Source organism: Bombina bombina, chromosome 1 (assembly GCF_027579735.1).
Source record: "Bombina bombina isolate aBomBom1 chromosome 1, aBomBom1.pri, whole genome shotgun sequence".
NCBI lineage: Eukaryota > Metazoa > Chordata > Amphibia > Anura > Bombinatoridae > Bombina > Bombina bombina.
In genome coordinates, this window is record NC_069499.1 from 1340400338 (window position 1) to 1340420090 (window position 19753).

At 42.6% G+C, this 19753-nt stretch overlaps 1 protein-coding gene across 6 annotated transcripts in view; it reads left to right on the forward strand.

Annotated features, from left to right (window-relative positions):
• The window catches only part of NDRG4 (NDRG family member 4), a 312038-nt gene that overhangs the window by 225874 nt on the left and 66411 nt on the right, over positions 1-19753 (forward strand). For all 6 annotated transcript variants that reach the window (XM_053702558.1, XM_053702544.1, XM_053702536.1 and 3 more), the window contains 2 exons: positions 8773-8829; positions 9311-9414. In XM_053702558.1, coding sequence (XP_053558533.1) covers positions 8773-8829; positions 9311-9414 — 161 coding nt within the window. The remainder of the gene's footprint in view (positions 1-8772; positions 8830-9310; positions 9415-19753) is intronic.

Consider the following 19753-nt stretch of genomic DNA (forward strand, 5'->3'; position numbering starts at 1 on the left):
AGGCGTTGTAATAATTCGTCAACAGATGGTGTATTTTCAGAAGAGGAGTGCTGAAAATTGAATCTAGGATTGAAACCGTAGTTAGCAAAGAATGGAGAGTAATTGGTGGTACTGTTGATAGTGTTATTGTAGGAAAATTCTGCCATAGCAAGAAAAGATGACCATTTATGTTGATGGTATGAACAGTAACAACGTAAGTATTGCTCAAGCCATTGGTTCAATCTTTCAGTTTGTCCGTTCGTTTGCGGGTGGAAGGCAGTACTGAGCCGTTGTTCAATTTGCAGAGTTGTAGTGAGTGTTTTCCAAAACCTTGAGGTAAATTGGCTACCTCTGTCTGTGAACAAAACAGTCGGTAAACCATGATGCCTTACAACGTTGTTTAGAAACAAATGTGCAGTTTCTGAGGAAGTAGGTAACTTGTGGTAAGCAATGAAATGTGCCATTTTAGTAAAGTGGTCAGTAACGACTAAAATGGTGGTGAAACCAGAGCTTGGTGGTAGTTCTACTATAAAATCCATACCAATGTGAGCACAGGGTGAATTGGGTATGTCCAAAGGCATGAGGAGTCCGTACGGAGGTCTTCTCTCGGGTTTGGATACAGAGCAAGTATTACACTGCTGAATATAAAGCTTGATAGAATTGTCCATGGATGGCCACCAGTAAGTTCTGCTTACTAATTCCTTAGTGATACCTACATGACCAAGTAAGGGAGGATCATGGTGTTCTTTAATTATTTGTGCTCTGAGTGGTTCAGGTACGTAAATCTGAGAACCATGAAAATATAACCCATCTTTCTTAATTAGGGAGTTCAGAAGTGTTTGTTTTTCCAAACCTAAGGCGGCTTCATAATCTGGAACTGATATAGATAGTGAAGCGAGAAATTTAGTAGGTGGGAGGATACAACTAGGTGTATATTCAGGAATAGGTCTAGGATCTCTGCGGGAGAGGGCATCTGCCTTTCCATTTTTCGATCCAGGTCTATACAAAATCTGGAAGTCAAAACGACTGAAGAAGAGGCTCCATCTAACCTGTCTTCCAGATAAGGTTTTGTTGTTCTGTAGAAATTCAAGATTACGATGGTCTGTATATATTATGATGGGATGAGATGTACTTTCCAGGAGATGTCTCCAAAATTCCAAAGCTCTTTTGATGGCCAGTAATTCTTTATCCCCTATGGAGTAATTCATTTCTGCAGAGGACATAATTTTTGAGAAGAAGCCGATAGGGAATAGAGGTTCTTTGAGTGTCTTACGTTGTGATAAGACTGCACCGAGTGCATAGTCCGAAGAATCCACTTCCAATATATATTGCAGGTCGGGGTCAGGATACTTTAAAATAGGAGCTGAAGAAAAAGACTCCTTGAGGAAACTGAAAGCATCAGCAGCTTCTTTCGACCATCGGAACACGCAATTGGAGCTAGTAAGTTTGGTAAGAGGTTTCGAAATCCTTGAGAAATTTCGGATGAATTTCCTGTAATAATTACTGAATCCGAGGAATTTTTGTAGATCCTTTCTGTTCATAGGAGTTGGCCATGATTTTACTGCCTCAACTTTTCCCTCTTGCATTTGAATGCCTTCAGGGCTGATGGAATAACCCAGGAAATCAATCGTTGTAGTATGAAAAATACATTTTTCCAGTTTGGCATAGAGTCGGTGAACCTGGAGACGAGATAAAACCCAACTAACGTGTTTGATGTGGTCAGTAGTATTGGAGGAATAAATTAAAATGTCATCTAAATAAACTATGACACAAATATCGAGTAAATCATGAAAAATGTCATTTATAAAGAATTGGAAGGTTGCTGGTGCATTGGTGAGTCCGAAAGGCATAACTAGGTATTCATACAACCCATATCTTGTTCTAAAAGCCGTGAGCCATTCATCCCCCTCTCTGATGCGTACAAGGTTGTATGCTCCCCTCAGATCCAATTTAGTGTAGATAGTAGCATGTCTTAGTCTCTCTATGAGTTCCGGAATGAGTGGAAGTGGGTAGCGATTTTTTATGGTGATCTTATTTAGTTGTCTAAAATCGATAACAGGGCGTAAAGAGTTGTCCTTGTTTCGGACAAAAAACATACCAGCACCGGCTGGTGAGACAGAAGGACGAATGAATCCTTTCTTCAAGTTCTCATCTAAGTAGCTTTTCAGATGGTCTAATTCGGATTGACATAGAGGATATAAATGTCCTATGGGGGGAGTTGTACCTGGTTTCAACTCTATGGGGCAGTCATAGGATCGATGGGGAGGAAGTGTTTCAGCCTCTTTTTTACTGAAAACCTCAGCGAAGTGACTGTATTCAATTGGTACAAGAGTGTCAGAAGTGGGGTTCAGAGAAAGTAATGACTGCCTAATACAGGTTTGTTGGCAATATTGTGAGTTTAAATGTATGTCTAAAGATTTCCAACTGATCTGAGGTTCATGTAGTTGTAGCCAAGCCAACCCAAGAACAATTGGAAATAAGGGAGATGTAATCACATCAAAAGAGAGATGTTCATGATGATTGTTTAATGTAGTGACAGAAAGAGGAATGGTATGATGTGTAATAGGTCCAGAAGAAATCTCAGAGCCATCAACAACACGAAGTGAAATAGGAGACAATTTCTTAATCAGGGGTATTTTATTGATAGACACTAATGAGCTGTCGATGTAGTTGCCTTGAGCTCCGGTGTCAAGGATAGCAGGGACGGAGATCTGTTTACTTGCCCACTGTAAAGACAAAAGTAGAGAACAGTGAAGTGGTTTGTTAAGTACTACTTGAGAGGTGAAGTTAGTGCTACACTTACTGTTCTTTTTCTGGGGTATGATAGGGCAGTCCTTAAGACTGTGAGCTGGATCACCACAATACATGCAAAGGCCGCGGGTCTTTCTTCTCATACGTTCATCCGGTGATAGAGGTCCCCTGAAGATGCTGATATCCATAGCTTCAGCTCCGGTGGGACTAGTAGACCTAAGAGTAGGTTGGTTAGGACTGGAAAACTTTTTGTTTGGCTGGTCTGAATATTGTCGTTCGGATCTTCTCTCCCTTAATCTTCTATCAATATGGCTACTATATTTCATAAGAGCCTCAAGTGTCTCTGGCAATTCTGTTCTGGCTAATTCATCCTTGACTGCATCAGAAAGACCAAGCCTAAATTGATTTCTGAGGGATATGGCATTCCATTGGGAGTCAATGGAGTACTGTTTGAACTCCGTTATGTAATATTCCACAGGTCTGGATCCTTGCTTCAATTTCCTCATTTTGCTCTCAGCTGTTATTTGGAGGTTGGTATCATTATACAATTCATCCATGACGTCAAGAAATGCCGAAAAGGATGATAGGACCGGATTATTAGTCTCGAATAGTGTGTCAGCCCATATACGGGGTTCTCCCCTTAAATAACTTATCATGCTGAGAACTTTCACCCTATCGTTTGGATAAGTCCTAGGCTTGAGAGAAAAATTAAGAAGGCAAGCATTCTTAAAGTGGCGGTATTGATTTCTGTCTCCTTGAAAACATTCTGGAGGAGCAACAAAGGGTTCAGGAGAGGTCTCTTGGGCTGGTAGCTTAGGATTGATGGAATCTTTTATAACGTTTCTCAAAGTCTCATTCTCCAATTGTAATTCTCTTAGACCCTGGCTGAGTTGGTCTACCCTTTATGACAGGTTAAAGACAATTTGTGGGAGCTCGGCTGGATCCATAATAATGGCTTAGTTATTCTGTAATGTGTTTATTAATGTTGGATCTCAACTGCCGTAAAAGTATGAATGTTTCACTCTAAAATACAGACTATTATTTCAGCATAGGCTGTGATGATTTAGAGTGAGTTTTAATTTATGATGAATTGAAGACTGAGAATATAGTTATAGTAATAAGGTACTATTAATGTGTAGCAATATTCCAATCTATAACTGCAAAGGTAGTTCAATAACTTTGAATTAGAATTCAGAAATGATAATCAGTGAATTTCAGTATTGAGACTTAAGTTCAGATAGTGAGCGAGTGAAATGTGGACTAGCCACTGTAAAGGCTGTTTGTAATAGTATCCGTCTGGTATGTAGTGAGAGAGAACACAGAAACATGCAGCTGCTGACAGGGGCGTGTCAGGTACACAGGAGTTCCCCAGCTGATGACGTCAGAGCTGTTCCGTAGCGTTACAGTGAAACCGGCTTGATACAAATGATATATTGAAACAAAAGTAGCGATATGCTAGTAAGTGCAGTAAATAGATCAGTTAACTTTGTGGAAGCAACTTAAGATTTTATTTTACTTGCGGTTACTCCTTGAAAGTCCCGGTTTGTCCTGCTTGCAGGTGTCTGATGAAACAGATCCAATCCTCAGTGTAAAAGCTTGTGTTGGCTGCAGAGCAAACAATAAGTAACTTAGATGATTTAATTCCGTTCACTGGAAAAGTTGTTTATAGGAGCAGTTCCTGCTGGTAATTGTAAATCCAATAACTTGTAATAGCATATATCTTCAATTCATGAATTTATACACAGGATAGGAATTGGATGCATAGAGCTTAGCTGACATGAACTTAATAACTAAGCACTTGTTTGGGGCGGAGACATGACTTAAATAGAGGTGGAAGGTGAGCTGTAGAAAAAGAAGGAAAACCAGGAGTGGAATCCTTACATTAGGTTTTTTTAAGGGGGTATTGGGTGGATTTTAGAGTAGGGTTGATTGTGTGGGTGGTCGGTTTTAATGTTGGGGGGGGGATTGTAATTTTTTTTACAGGTAAAAGAGCTGATTACTTTGGGGCAATGCCCCGCAAAAGGCCCTTTTAAAGGGACAGTCAACCCAAAAATTACTGTAACTTATTTAGATTAGTTAAATAATGATCTTTACAGTAAACTGTAGACAAATTTTCATGTAAATAAACTTTGGCAGAAAATAAACTTACTAGATCTCATCTGGCAGTTTGGAAATGGCCGCCTGACCCCTCCTTCTCTGACGTTTCCCAAAAGCTTGCACTAACAGGATCCTTTCCTGTCTTCTCGTCCCTGCGCGCTCCTGCAATTTCAGCTCTCTAGCAGCTGTTCATACCCGGCACTCACTGCCTCTCATCCATGCTGTGCGCTGTGTGTTACAGAGAATGAGAGGCAGTGAGTGCCGGGCAGGCGGCGATGTCATGGTCTGTGCCCCTGTTTTAAGATTGCTTACTCCAATGAGATTATAATAGAGAAATAATATCCAACCAGGAGCTGACTGGGCACTAGTATAAAACAGACCTTACCAAGCAATTGTTATTATATTTTCTGTTTTTCAGATACCTAAATCCACATTCAACTTTATCTCAATTTATGTGGCTTGTGCCCCTGATTTTACAGCTGCGGTCCGTTACAGAAATACACCCTCCCTGCATTTGAGTGTCTAATGGCCCCTAATAACCTGATTGCTCCCTATCATGACATATGTAGTGGTTACGTAACAAAAAGTAGGCACTTAGGCAGAAATAAATTTGCGCCCGGTGTCCCAGTACTGTGCGATCACACTCGCATTAGATAAATGTTCTAAGACCTGCAATATGGTCTTACGGGCGCAAATTTATTTCTGGGAGTATTGTATGTTTTTCACCTACTGCATAAACTGTGTCTCATAACTACTGCATAATTGTCATTGTCAACTCACAGTAACCAAACCTGTTGCCTCTGTTTTCTATTATCAGATATCTAAATCGGAATCCATATTCAACTTTATCTCAATTTATGTGGCTTGTGCCCCTGATTTTACAGCTGCGGTCCGTTACAGAAATACACCCTCCCTGCATTTGAGTGTCTGATGACCCCTTATAACTTGATTGCTCCCCCAAAAAAGTAGGCACTTAGGCAGAAATAAATTTGCGCCCTTGCAGGTCTTAGAACATTTATCTAATGCGAGTGTGATCGCACAGTACTGGGACACCGGGCGCAAATTTATTTCTGCCTAAGTGCCTATTTTTTGGGGAGCAATCAGGTTATAAGGGGTCATCAGACCCGGTGGCACATTGTCTTGTGTTTATCACTACAAATGAGCTCAGCACACGCTACCTTGCCCACTGTCCTTTGTACCAGAGCCTGTCACAACACATGGACGCAGCACCCCTTCACCTTGCCCACTGGCTGTGCATACACACACCACCTTACACACTGTCCTGTGCACCAGGGTGTTTCACTACACATCACCCCTTTACCTTGTCCCACTGCCACACAGCAGCATCGAGCTTGTGCCCCTGATTTTACAGCTGCGGTCCGTTACAGAAATACACCCTCCCTGAATTTGAGTGTCTGATGACCCATAATAACCTGATTGCTCCCCAAAAAAGTAGGCACTTAGGCAGAAATAAATTTGTGCCTGGTGTCCCAGTACTGTGTGATCACACTCGCATTAGATAAAAGTTCTAAGACCTGCAATATGGTCTTACGGGCGCAAATTTATTTCTGCCTAAGTGCCTACTTTTTTGGGGAGCAATCAGGTTATTAGGGGTCATCAGACACTCAAATGCAGGGAGGGTGTATTTCTGTAACGGACCGCAGCTGTAAAATCAGGGGCACAAGCCACATAAATTGAGATAAAGTTGAATGTGGATTTAGGTATCTGATAAAAAACAGAAAATATAATAACAATTGCTTGGTACGGTCTGTTTTATACTAGTGCCCAGTCAGCTCCTGGTTGGATATTATTTCTCTATTATAATCTCATTGGAGTAAGCAATCTTAAAACAGGGGCACAGACCATGACATCGCCGCCTGCCCGGCACTCACTGCCTCTCATTCTCTGTAACACACAGCGCACAGCATGGATGAGAGGCAGTGAGTGCCGGGTATGAACAGCTGCTAGAGAGCTGAAATTGCAGGAGCGTGCAGGGACGAGAAGACAGGAAAGGATCCTGTTAGTGCAAGCTTTTGGGAGACGTCAGAGAAGGAGGGGTCAGGCGGCCATTTCCAAACTGCCAGATGAGATCTAGTAAGATTATTTTCTGCCAAAGTTTATTTACATGAAAATTTTGGCTACAGTTTACTGTAAAGATCATTATTTAACTAATCTAAATAAGTTACAGTAATTTTTGGGTTGACTGTCCTTTTAAGGGCTATTTGTAATTTAGTGTAGGGTAGGGCTTTTTTTATTTTGGGGGGCTTTTTTATTTCGTTAGGGGGATTAGATTAGGTGTAATTAGTTTAAAAAATCTTGTAATTTGTTTATTATTTTCTGTAATTTAGAGTTTTTTTTTTTTGTACTTTAGATAATTTTATTTAATTGTATTTAGTTTAGGGAATTTATTTAATTATAGTGTAGTATTAGGTGTAATTGTAACATAGGTTAGGTTTTATTTTACAGGTATATTTGTATTTATTTTAACTAGGAAGTTATTAAATAGTTAATAACTATTGTACCTAGTTAAAATAAATACAAACTTGCCTGTAAAATAAAAATAAACCCTAAGATAGCTACAATGTAATTATTAGTTATATTGAAGCTAGCTTAGGGTTTATTTTATAGGTAGGTATTTAGTTTTAAATATGAATAATTTATTTAATGATAGGAATATTTATTTAGATTTATTTAAATTATATTTAAGTTAGTGGGTGTTAGGGTTAGGGTTAGACTTAGGTTTAGGGGTTAATAAATTTAATATAGTGGTGGCGGTGTAGGGGGGGCAGATTAGGGGTTAATAAGTATAATGTAGGTGGCAGCGGTGTAGGGGGCGGCATATTAGGGGTTAATAAGTATAATGTAGGTGGCGTCGGTGTAGGGGGCAGCAGATTAGGGGTTAATAAGTATAATGAAGGTGGCGGCGGTGTAGGCGGCGGCAGATTAGGGGTTAATAAGTATAATGTAGGTGGCGGTGGGTTCCGTGAGTGGCGGTTTAGGGGTTAAACACTTTAATTAGTTGCGGTGGGCTCCGGGAGCGGCGGTATAGGGGGTAAACAGTATAGTATAGTGTGGGTGTTTAGTGACAGGGTACCAATAAAGCTGTGAAAAAGCCGAACAGCAGCGAGATCGATGTCTGTTAGTTAACAACAGTCCGCTGCTCATCGCCCCGTACTTGGTGCGCGGCTTTTTGACAGCTTTTTTGGTAAGTTTGGAGAACGTATTAGGCGATCTTAGGCGAGAGTATTGGTTCCGTCGAATGCAAGTAAGTTGAAGGCTTGATAAGTAGATGCCATAGAATTAATGTGAATGATTCATGTTGTAATATAAGATAATCCACTAGGTGGTGTTGTAATTAGGTGTTGATTGAACACCTAAGTGTAGGTAGGCCTATATAAGGGCACATCATATGGTTTGAGCTATGTATGATTACGGGTTATGTACCCGAAACGTCACTTTGTTTTAACCCAGACAACCCAGATTTTTATCTGCTATAAGGTGCTGCCGTTTGTGAATTTATATAGAGGAGGCGGTACTGTGAACAAACTATGAATACGGGTACTACCGAAACGCGTCAGTTGTAAGGGGTACGTGACCTCAATTTCTTTTACCTATGCCTGTAGGGGCACCTGCAGCCGGTTTTATTAGTATGCTGTGAAACCTTTAACAACCGCAATAAAGTATGTTCTTTTACTAGAGGAGCTGGTCTGGGTCTCTACTTCTTAGTGTTTCAGACCGACATCAGTTGGGCCCAGAGAGTTGAAATGATTCGCTGTCTCTGGAGCAGTAGAGTGCAGACTTGAGGGTTAAGTAAAGAATACTGGGACCTCTGAGGGAGTTGCAGCAGTAAAATGTTTGAGGAAGGCTGAGGGCCATTTGAGCAGGAGGTGATAGTGGTAATTTAATCAGATGAATATTGTATAACACTTGTCTTTTTCTGCTCAGCTTTCTGGACTTACCAGCTCACTTCCAGATACAGTGCTGTCTCATCTCTTTAGCCAGGTAAGGTGATTGCTTATTTCACTTCCTTAACTTCACTAACACTCTAGTATATGAGCAATTTCAAGAAATGTCTATAGAAATTCCTATAGATGTGCAATAAACTGGTGGCTTCTTCAAGGAGCATTTTTACAATATACTTTTGTTTGCAATAATGTTTTCACTACTTTTTCAGTGCATGTGGCAGGTAGATCATACGCCCACAGGTTGGGTGGACTCACTTTTTCTACACAGGCGCAGGTGAAGAAATGTGTTGCTTCCGTATTTCTAAGCCTTGTCTTATATAGTTACATTTTGTATTAGTGTAACTTTATTATACCCATTATGTGTGCTCAGTGACATCACTATGTTAACATACATTAATGAAGAACTTTTTGCATAAGTTAGGAACAGCTACTCTGTACAGCTTTATAAAGAAGCATAAAGGTGTTATTGCTACAAAGTGCAGGTGGAATAAGCTGTTTTACTGTTTCTTATTTTTTAGGAAGAACTGCTTAATAACACAGAGCTTGTGCAGAACTACCGGCAGCAGATCAGTAGCTGTGTGAACCAGAACAACTTGCAGCTATTCTGGAACATGTACAACAGGTCTGTTCTATGAGAACTACCCGGAATGTATCATGTTGCTGTAAGAACAACCTAATAAGCACCTTCTGCTCCCATAATTACAACAAATATACCCTGCTGCTCCCAGACCAACCCAAAAAGCATATTCTGCTCCCATAACTGCAACAAATATACCCTGCTGGTCCCATAACTACAACAAATATACCCTACTGCTCCCATAACTACAACAAATATACCCTACTGCTCCCAGAACTACAACAAGCATACCCTGCTGCTCCCAGACCAACGCAAAAAGCACCTTCTGCTCGTGCCCTGGGACGCTGCATGTGTAATCGGAGATGAATGTAGGGAACGCACCTCACTGGACCTGAAGGACTCTTACCTTCATGCTCCTATCCAAAAGGATCATTTTCAATTCCTACAGTTTGCCTTCCTGGACAAACACTTCCAATTTGTAGCCCTGTCTTCTGCTCCCATAACTACAACAAATATACCCTGCTGCTCCCAGACCAACACAAAAAGCACCTTCTGCTCCCATAACGACAACAAATATACCCTGCTGCTCCCAGAACTACAACAAGCATACCCTGCTGCTCCCAGACCAACCCAAAAAGCACCTTCTGCTCCCATAACTACAACAATTATACTCTGCTGCTCCAAGACCAACCCAAAAGGCATCTCATGCTCCAATAACTACAACAAAAATACCCTACTGCTCCCAGACCAACCCAAAAAGCACCTTCTGCTCCCATAACTACAACAAATATACCCTGCTTCTTCCATATCTACTACAAGCATACACTGCTGCTCCCATAACTACAACAAATATACCCTGCTGCTCCCAGAACTACAACAAACATACCCTGCTGCTTCCATAACTACAACAAGCATACCCTGCTGCTCCCAGACCAACCCAAAAAGCACCTTCTGCTCCCATAACTACAACAAATATACCCTGCTGCTTCCATAACTACAACAAGCATACCCTGCTGCTCCCATAACTACAACAAATATAACCTGCTGCTCCCAGAACTACAACAAACATACCCTAGCAACCCTAAATGCACCATTCTGCTCCCATAGCTTCAACAAACTTACCCTGCTGCTCCCATATCTGCAACAAACATACCCTGCTGCTCCCATAGCTTCAATAAGCGTACCCTGCTGATCCTAGAGCAACCCTTAAAGTAATATTAATTTTGCATTAACACAAGCTCATTTGCATATATCTTCAATTGACTACAGCAAAACCAGTAACATGGATTCCAACAGGCTTTTCAAAGGGTCTATACCTAAATTGCCATTATGTGCTGAAACTTATAATACATTGTGCTAAGATAATAACAGTGTTACATTATATGAAACTATTTATTTTGTATTCAGACATTTTGCAGTGCTTAATTTCTTATTCACAGTATGCAATGCAAAAATAAAAAATACCCTAATGGCCACATTCTAAGTTTCAATGAGTACTGAATTCCACTATAAATGTAATGATTCATGACAAATGAAAAAATGTTGAAGATTATTTCTCTTGTAAGGTGTATCCAGTCCACGGATTCATCCTTTACTTGTGGGATATTCTCCTTCCCTACAGGAAGTGGCAAAGAGAGCACACAGCAGAGCTGTCCATATAGCTCCCCATCTAGCTCCACCCCCCAGTCATTCTCTTTGCCGGCTCTAAGCAATCGGAAGTGTAAAGTTAATGTGGTGTTAGAATTGTAGTTTTTATTTTCTACAAGCAAAAGTTTGTTATTTTAAATGGTACCGGTTTGTACTATTTACTCTCTAGCAGAAAAGAGATGAAGATTTCTGCAGGGAGGAAGATGATTTTAGCATGTTGTAACTAAAATCCACTGCTGTTCCCACAAAGGACTGAAGAGTACAAGAAAACTTCAGTTGGGGGGAACGGTTTGCAGGTCAGGCTGCAATAAGGTATGTTTAGTCATTTATTTCTAGACAAGACTGTGATAATGCTAGAAAAGACTGATAATATCCCCATGAGGGAAGGGTAAGCTGTATTCAGAGACTAAGTATGGAATTGCTAGCTTACATAACAGGGCTAATTATGCTGGTTGACACTACTTAATGACGAACGGTTTTTATTGATAAATATCATTTTTTGAGACACTTTGAAGGTTCCTTTGGGTTTCTTTCAGGGGTTGTTACCCACATGGCTATTATATAATACACTTAGGAGTGTTTCTTTAGGCCTCATAGCACCGGAGTAAGGTGGGAGGGGCCTAATTTCCCGCCTCAGGTGCGCAGTTTTAGTGACTAGAACTTCAAGGCTGTTTCACATGCTACAGTTTGAGGACCCATAAGAAGCTTTTTCCCCACAAATCTGACTCTTAAGGGCAGGTAGGGCCACAGCAGAGCTGTGGCAAGGTGCTGAAGTTGTTTTAACCGGTCTGTTGGCTTAATATCGATCCGGTTTGGGCATTAAGGGGTTAATCACTTTTTTTGCTAGTTGTGCAATCTTACTAATGCTTTAGGCACATACTGTAAAAATTTCGAAAAGTTTGCTGCATTTTTCACTGTTTTGGACAAATTGTGTGCCTTTTTATCTCTTAAAGGCACAGTAACGTTTTTTTGCAAAGTGTGTTTTTACTTGTTTAAAGTGATTTCTAAGCCTGTTTGCCTTACTACTAGTCTGTTAAACATGTCTGACACCAAGGAAAATCCTTGTTCAATGTGTTTAGAAGCCATGGTGGAACCCCCTCTCAGAATGTGTCCCACTTGTACTGATATGTCTATACACTTTAAAGAACATATTGTTGCACTTAAAAATGTGGCCCAAGATGATTCTCAGACAGAAGGTAATGAGGTTAGCCCGTTAACCTCTCCCCAAGTGTCACAACCAGTTACGCCCGCTCAAGCGATGCCTAGGAGTGCGTCTAACTCTTTTACCTTACAAGATTTGGCGGCAGTCATGGATAATACCCTCTCAGTGTTTTGATCTAAACCGCCCGTGTTACCTGCAAAGCGCGATAGCTCTGTTTTAAGAACAGATTCTGAGCATTCTGACACTTTAGTAGCCGTATCCGATATACACTCACAACGCTCTGAAATGGGGGCGAGGGATGTGCTGTCTGAGGTAGAAATTTCCGATTCGGGAAAGGTTGCTCCTCAGACAGACTCAGATACGTTGGCTTTTAAATTTAAACCAGAACACCTCTGCTTATTGCTCAGGGAGGTATTAGTTACTCTGGATGACTACGACCCTATGGTGGTTCCAGAGAAATTGTGTAAAATGGACAAGTACCTAGAAGTTCCTGTCTACACTGATGTGTTCCCGGTCCCTAAGAGGATTGCGGATATTGTTACTAGGGAGTGGGATAGACCAGGTATTCCCTTCGTTCCCCCTCCTGTTTTTAAGAAAATGTTCCCCATATCTAACCCCATGCGGGACTCGTGGCAGATGGTCCCTAAGGTGGAGGGGGCTGTTTCTTCTCTTGCTAAACGCACAACTATACCAATCGAAGACAGTTGTGCTTTTCAAGACCCTATGGATAAAAAATTAGAGGGTTTACTTAAGAAAATTTTTGTTCAACAAGGTTTTCTTCTCCAACCTATTGCGTGCATTGTTCCTGTAACCACTGCAGCTGTTTTCTGGTTCGAGGCGCTGGAAGACGCGCTCCAGGCGGAGACCTCATATGAGGACATTATGGACAGAATTAAGGCTCTTAAGCTGGCTAATTCTTTTATCACAGATGCTGCCTTCCAAATAGCTAAGTTAGCAGCAAAAAATTCAGGTTTCGCCATTTTAGCGTGCAGGGCGTTATGGCTAAAGTCCTGGTCGGCCGATGTGTCGTCAAAATCCAAACTATTGAACATCCCTTTCAAAGGAAAGACCCTCTTCGGGCCTGAATTGAAAGAGATTATTTCAGAAATCACTGTGGGAAAAGGCCATGCTCTCCCCCAGGACAAGTCCTTCAAGACGAAGAACAAACAAAATAATTTTCGTTCCTTTCGGAATTTCAGGAGCGGTCTTGCTTCATCCTCCACTGCTGCAAAGCAAGAGGGTAACACTTCACAACCCAGGGCAGCCTGGAAGCCTTACCAGGGCTGGAACAAGGGTAAACAGGCCAAGAAGCCTGCTGCTGCCTCTAAGACAGCATGAAGGGGTAGCCCCCGATCCGGGACCGGATCTAGTAGGGGGCAGACTCTCTCTCTTCGCTCAGGCCTGGGCAAGAGACGTACACGATCCCTGGGCCTTAGAGATTGTATCCCAGGGATATCTTCTAGAATTCAAGGACTCCCCTCCAAGGGGAAGGTTCCATATTTCTCGTCTGTCTTCAGACATGACGAAGAAAGAGGCGTTCTTACGCTGTGTAGAAGACCTACATACAATGGGAGTGATCCACCCAGTTCCAATTGCGGAACAAGGGCTGGGGTTTTACTCAAACCTGTTTGTGGTAGTCATGGATAATACCCTCTCAGTGTTTTGATCTAAACCGCCCGTGTTACCTGCAAAGCGCGATAGCTCTGTTTTAAGAACAGATTCTGAGCATTCTGACACTTTAGTAGCCGTATCCGATATACACTCACAACGCTCTGAAATGGGGGCGAGGGATGTGCTGTCTGAGGTAGAAATTTCCGATTCGGGAAAGGTTGCTCCTCAGACAGACTCAGAAGGAACTTTCAGACCAATCCTGGATCTCAAAATTCTAAACAAGTTCCTCAGAGTCCCATCATTCAAGATGGAGACCATTCGGACAATCTTACCTATGATCCAGGAGAGTCGATATATGACTTCCGTGGATCTAAAGGATGCGTACCTACATATTCCTATCCACAAAGATCATCACCAGTTTCTCAGGTTCACCTTTCTGGAAAAGCATTATCAGTTTGTGGCTCTTCCTTTCGGGTTGGCCACTGCTCCCAGAATTTTCACAAAGGTGCTAGGGTCCCTCCTGGCGGTTCTAAGACCGCGGGGCATAGTAGTGGCGCCTTATCTAGACGACATTTTAATTCAGGCGTCGACTTTACAAAGAGCCAAGTCTCACACGGAAATTGTATTGGCCTTTCTGAGGCCTCACGGATGGAAAGTGAACATCAAAAAGAGTTCTCTTTCTCCTCTCACAAGAGTTCCCTTCCCGGGAACCCTAATAGACTCGGTAGAAATGAAAATATTTCTGACGGAGGTCAGAAAGGTAAAACTTTTATCTACTTGCCGAGCTCTTCATTCCATTCCTCGGCCTTCTGTAGCTCAGTGCATGGAGACAATAGGACTAATGGTAGCGGCAATGGACATATAATATCCCCATGAGGGAAGGGTAAGCTGTATTCAGAGACTAAGTATGGAATTGCTAGCTTACATAACAGGGCTAATTATGCTGGTTGACACTACTTAATGACGAACGGTTTTTATTGATAAATATCATTTTTTGAGACACTTTGAAGGTTCCTTTGGGTTTCTTTCAGGGGTTGTTACCCACATGGCTATTATATAATACACTTAGGAGTGTTTCTTTAGGCCTCATAGCACCGGAGTAAGGTGGGAGGGGCCTAATTTCCCGCCTCAGGTGCGCAGTTTTAGTGACTAGAACTTCAAGGCTGTTTCACATGCTACAGTTTGAGGACCCATAAGAAGCTTTTTCCCCACAAATCTGACTCTTAAGGGCAGGTAGGGCCACAGCAGAGCTGTGGCAAGGTACTGAAGTTGTTTTAACCGGTCTGTTGGCTTAATATCGATCCGGTTTGGGCATTAAGGGGTTAATCACTTTTTTTGCTAGTTGTGCAATCTTACTAATGCTTTAGGCACATACTGTAAAAATTTCGAAAAGTTTGCTGCATTTTTCACTGTTTTGGACAAATTGTGTGCCTTTTTATCTCTTAAAGGCACAGTAACGTTTTTTTTGCAAAGTGTGTTTTTACTTGTTTAAAGTGATTTCTAAGCCTGTTTGCCTTACTACTAGTCTGTTAAACATGTCTGACACCAAGGAAAATCCTTGTTCAATGTGTTTAGAAGCCATGGTGGAACCCCCTCTCAGAATGTGTCCCACTTGTACTGATATGTCTATACACTTTAAAGAACATATTGTTGCACTTAAAAATGTGGCCCAAGATGATTCTCAGACAGAAGGTAATGAGGTTAGCCCGTTAACCTCTCCCCAAGTGTCACAACCAGTTACGCCCGCTCAAGCGATGCCTAGGAGTGCGTCTAACTCTTTTACCTTACAAGATTTGGCTGCAGTCATGGATAATACCCTCTCAGTGTTTTGATCTAAACTGCCCGTGTTACCTGCAAAGCGCGATAGCTCTGTTTTAAGAACAGATTCTGAGCATTCTGACACTTTAGTAGCCGTATCCGATATACACTCACAACGCTCTGAAATGGGGGCGAGGGATGTGCTGTCTGAGGTAGAAATTTCCGATTCAGGAAAGGTTGCTCCTCAGACAGACTCAGATACGTTGGCTTTTAAATTTAAACTAGAACACCTCTGCTTATTGCTCAGGGAGGTATTAGTTACTCTGGATGACTGCGACCCTATGGTGGTTCCAGAGAAATTGTGTAAAATGGACAAGTACCTAGAAGTTCCTGTCTACACTGATGTGTTCCCGGTCCCTAAGAGGATTGCGGATATTGTTACTAGGGAGTGGGATAGACCAGGTATTCCCTTCGTTCCCCCTCCTGTTTTTAAGAAAATTTTCCCCATATCTAACCCCATGCGGGACTCGTGGCAGATGGTCCCTAAGGTGGAGGGGGCTGTTTCTTCACTTGCTAAACGCACAACTATACCAATCGAAGACAGTTGTGCTTTTCAAGACCCTATGGATAAAAAATTAGAGGGTTTACTTAAGAAAATTTTTGTTCAACAAGGTTTTCTTCTCCAACCTATTGCGTGCATTGTTCCTGTAACCACTGCAGCTGCTTTCTGGTTTGAGGCGCTGGAAGACGCGCTCCAGACGGAGACCTCATATGAGGACATTATGGACAGAATTAAGGCTCTTAAGCTGGCTAATTCTTTTATCACAGATGCTGCCTTCCAAATAGCTAAGTTAGCAACAAAAAATTCAGGTTTCGCCATTTTAGCGTGCAGGGCGTTATGGCTAAAGTCCTGGTCGGCCGATGTGTCGTCAAAATCCAAACTATTGAACATCCCTTTCAAAGGAAAGACCCTCTTCGGGCCTGAATTGAAAGAGATTATTTCAGAAATCACTGTGGGAAAAGGCCATGCTCTCCCCCAGGACAAGTCCTTCAAGACGAAGAACAAACAAAATAATTTTCGTTCCTTTCGGAATTTCAGGAGCGGTCTTGCTTCATCCTCCACTGCTGCAAAGCAAGAGGGTAACACTTCACAACCCAGGGCAGCCTGGAAGCCTTACCAGGGCTGGAACAAGGGTAAACAGGCCAAGAAGCCTGCTGCTGCCTCTAAGACAGCATGAAGGGGTAGCCCCCGATCCGGGACCGGATCTAGTAGGGGGCAGACTCTCTCTCTTCGCTCAGGCCTGGGCAAGAGACGTACACGATCCCTGGGCCTTAGAGATTGTATCCCAGGGATATCTTCTAGAATTCAAGGACTCCCCTCCAAGGGGATGGTTCCATATTTCTCGTCTGTCTTCAGACATGACGAAGAAAGAGGCGTTCTTACGCTGTGTAGAAGACCTACATACAATGGGAGTGATCCACCCAGTTCCAATTGCGGAACAAGGGCTGGGGTTTTACTCAAACCTGTTTGTGGTTCCCAAAAAAGAAGGAACTTTCAGACCAATCCTGGATCTCAAAATTCTAAACAAGTTCCTCAGAGTCCCATCATTCAAGATGGAGACCATTCGGACAATCTTACCTATGATCCAGGAGAGTCGATATATGACTACCGTGGATCTAAAGGATGCGTACCTACATATTCCTATCCACAAAGATCATCACCAGTTTCTCAGGTTCACCTTTCTGGAAAAGCATTATCAGTTTGTGGCTCTTCCTTTCGGGTTGGCCACTGCTCCCAGAATTTTCACAAAGGTGCTAGGGTCCCTCCTGGCGGTTCTAAGACCGCGGGGCATAGTAGTGGCGCCTTATCTAGACGACATTTTAATTCAGGCGTCGACTTTACAAAGAGCCAAGTCTCACACGGAAATTGTATTGGCCTTTCTGAGGCCTCACGGATGGAAAGTGAACATCAAAAAGAGTTCTCTTTCTCCTCTCACAAGAGTTCCCTTCCCGGGAACCCTAATAGACTCGGTAGAAATGAAAATATTTCTGACGGAGGTCAGAAAGGTAAGACTTTTATCTACTTGCCGAGCTCTTCATTCCATTCCTCGGCCTTCTGTAGCTCAGTGCATGGAGACAATAGGACTAATGGTAGCGGCAATGGACATAGTCCCTTTTGCACGGATACACCTTAGTCCACTGCAACTGTGCATGCTCAAACAGTGGAATGGGGATTATGCAGATTTGTCTCCTCAAATACAGTTGGACCAGGGGACCAGAGATTCTCTTCTCTGGTGGTTGTCTCAGGATCACCTGTCGCAGGGAATGTGTTTCCGCAGACCAGAGTGGATCATCGTAACGACCGACGCCAGTCTGTTGGGCTGGGGTGCAGTCTGGGACTCCCTGAAAGCTCAGGGTCTATGGTCTCGGGAAGAAGCTCTTCTCCCGATAAACATTCTGGAACTGAGGGCGATATTCAACGCTCTCCAGGCATGGCCTCAACTTGCTGCGGCCAAATTCATCAGATTTCAGTCGGACAACATCACGACTGTAGCTTACGTCAATCATCAAGGGGGAACAAGGAGTTCCCTAGCAATGACGGAAGTAACCAAAATAATCAGGTGGGCGGAGGATCACTCCTGCCATCTCTCAGCAATTCACATCCCAGGAGTAGACAACTGGGAGGCGGATTTTCTAAGTTGTCAGACTTTTCACCCGGGGGAGTGGGAACTCCACCCGGAGGTATTTGCCCAGCTGACTCAGCTATGGGGCAATCCAGAATTGGATCTGATGGCGTCCTGTCAGAACACCAAGCTTCCTCTTTACGGGTCCAGATCCCGGGATCCCCAGGCGGTGCTGATAGATGCTCTAGCAGCGCCTTGGTCCTTCAATCTGGCCTATGTTTTTTCACCGTTTCCTCTCCTCCCTCGTCTGGTTGCCAGAATCAAGCAGTAGAAGGGCTTCAGTGATTCTAATAGCGCCTGCTTGGCCACGCAGGACCTGGTATGCAGACCTGGTGGACATGTCATCTGTTCCACCATGGACACTACCAATGAGGCAGGACCTTCTAATTCAGGGTCCTTTCAAACATCCAAATCTATTTTCTCTGCGCCTGACTGCTTGGAGATTGAACGCCTAATTCTATCAAAGCGTGGTTTCTCTGAGTCGGTTATTGATACCCTGATTCAGGCTAGAAAGCCTGTCACCAGGAAAATCTACCATAAGATTTGGCGAAAATATCTTTTTGGTGCGAATCCAAGGGTTACTCATGGAGTAAGGTTAGGATTCCCAGGATTTTGTCCTTTCTCCAAGATGGATTGGAGAAAGGATTATCAGCTTGTTCCTTAAAGGGACAGATATCTGCCTGTCTATTCTTTTTCACAAACGTCTGGCAGAGGTACCAGATGTTCAAACGTTTTAGTCAGGCTTTAGTCAGAATCAAGCCTGTTTATAGACCTGTGGCTCCGCCATGGAGTCTGAATTTAGTTCTTTCAGTTCTGCAAGGGGTTCCGTTCGAACCTTTACATTACACAGATATTAAGCTTTTATCTTGGAAAGTTTTGTTTTTGGTAGCTATCTCTTCGAAGAGTTTCAGAGTTATCTGCTTTACAGTGTGATTCACCTTACCTGGTGTTCCATGCGGATAAGGTGGTTTTACGTACCAAACCCGGTTTTCTTCCTAAGGTTGTGTCTAATAAGAATATTAACCAGGAAATTGTTCTTCCTTCTCTGTGTCCTAATCCTTCGTCGAAGAAGGAACGTCAGTTACACAATCTTGATGTGGTTTGTGCTTTAAAGTTCTATTTACAAGCAACTAAGGATTTCAGGCAAACAACTTCTTTGTTTGTTATCTATTCTGGTAAGAGGAGAGGTCAGAAGGCGACCGCTACCTCTTTTTCCCTTTGGCTGAAAAGCATCATCCGTTTGGCCTATGAGACTGCTGGCCAGCAGCCTCCTGAAACAATTACTGCTCATTCTACCAGAGCAGTGGCTTCCACATGGGCTTTTAAAAATGAGGCTTCTGTTGAACAGATTTGTAAAGCAGCGACTTGGTCTTCGCTGCATACTTTTTCCAAATTTTCCAAATTCGATACTTTTGCTTCTTCGGAGGCTATTTTTGGGAGAAAGGTTTTACAAGCAGTGGTGCCTTCCGTTTAAGGTACCTGTCTTGTTCCCTCCCTTCATCCGTGTCCTAAAGCTTTGGTA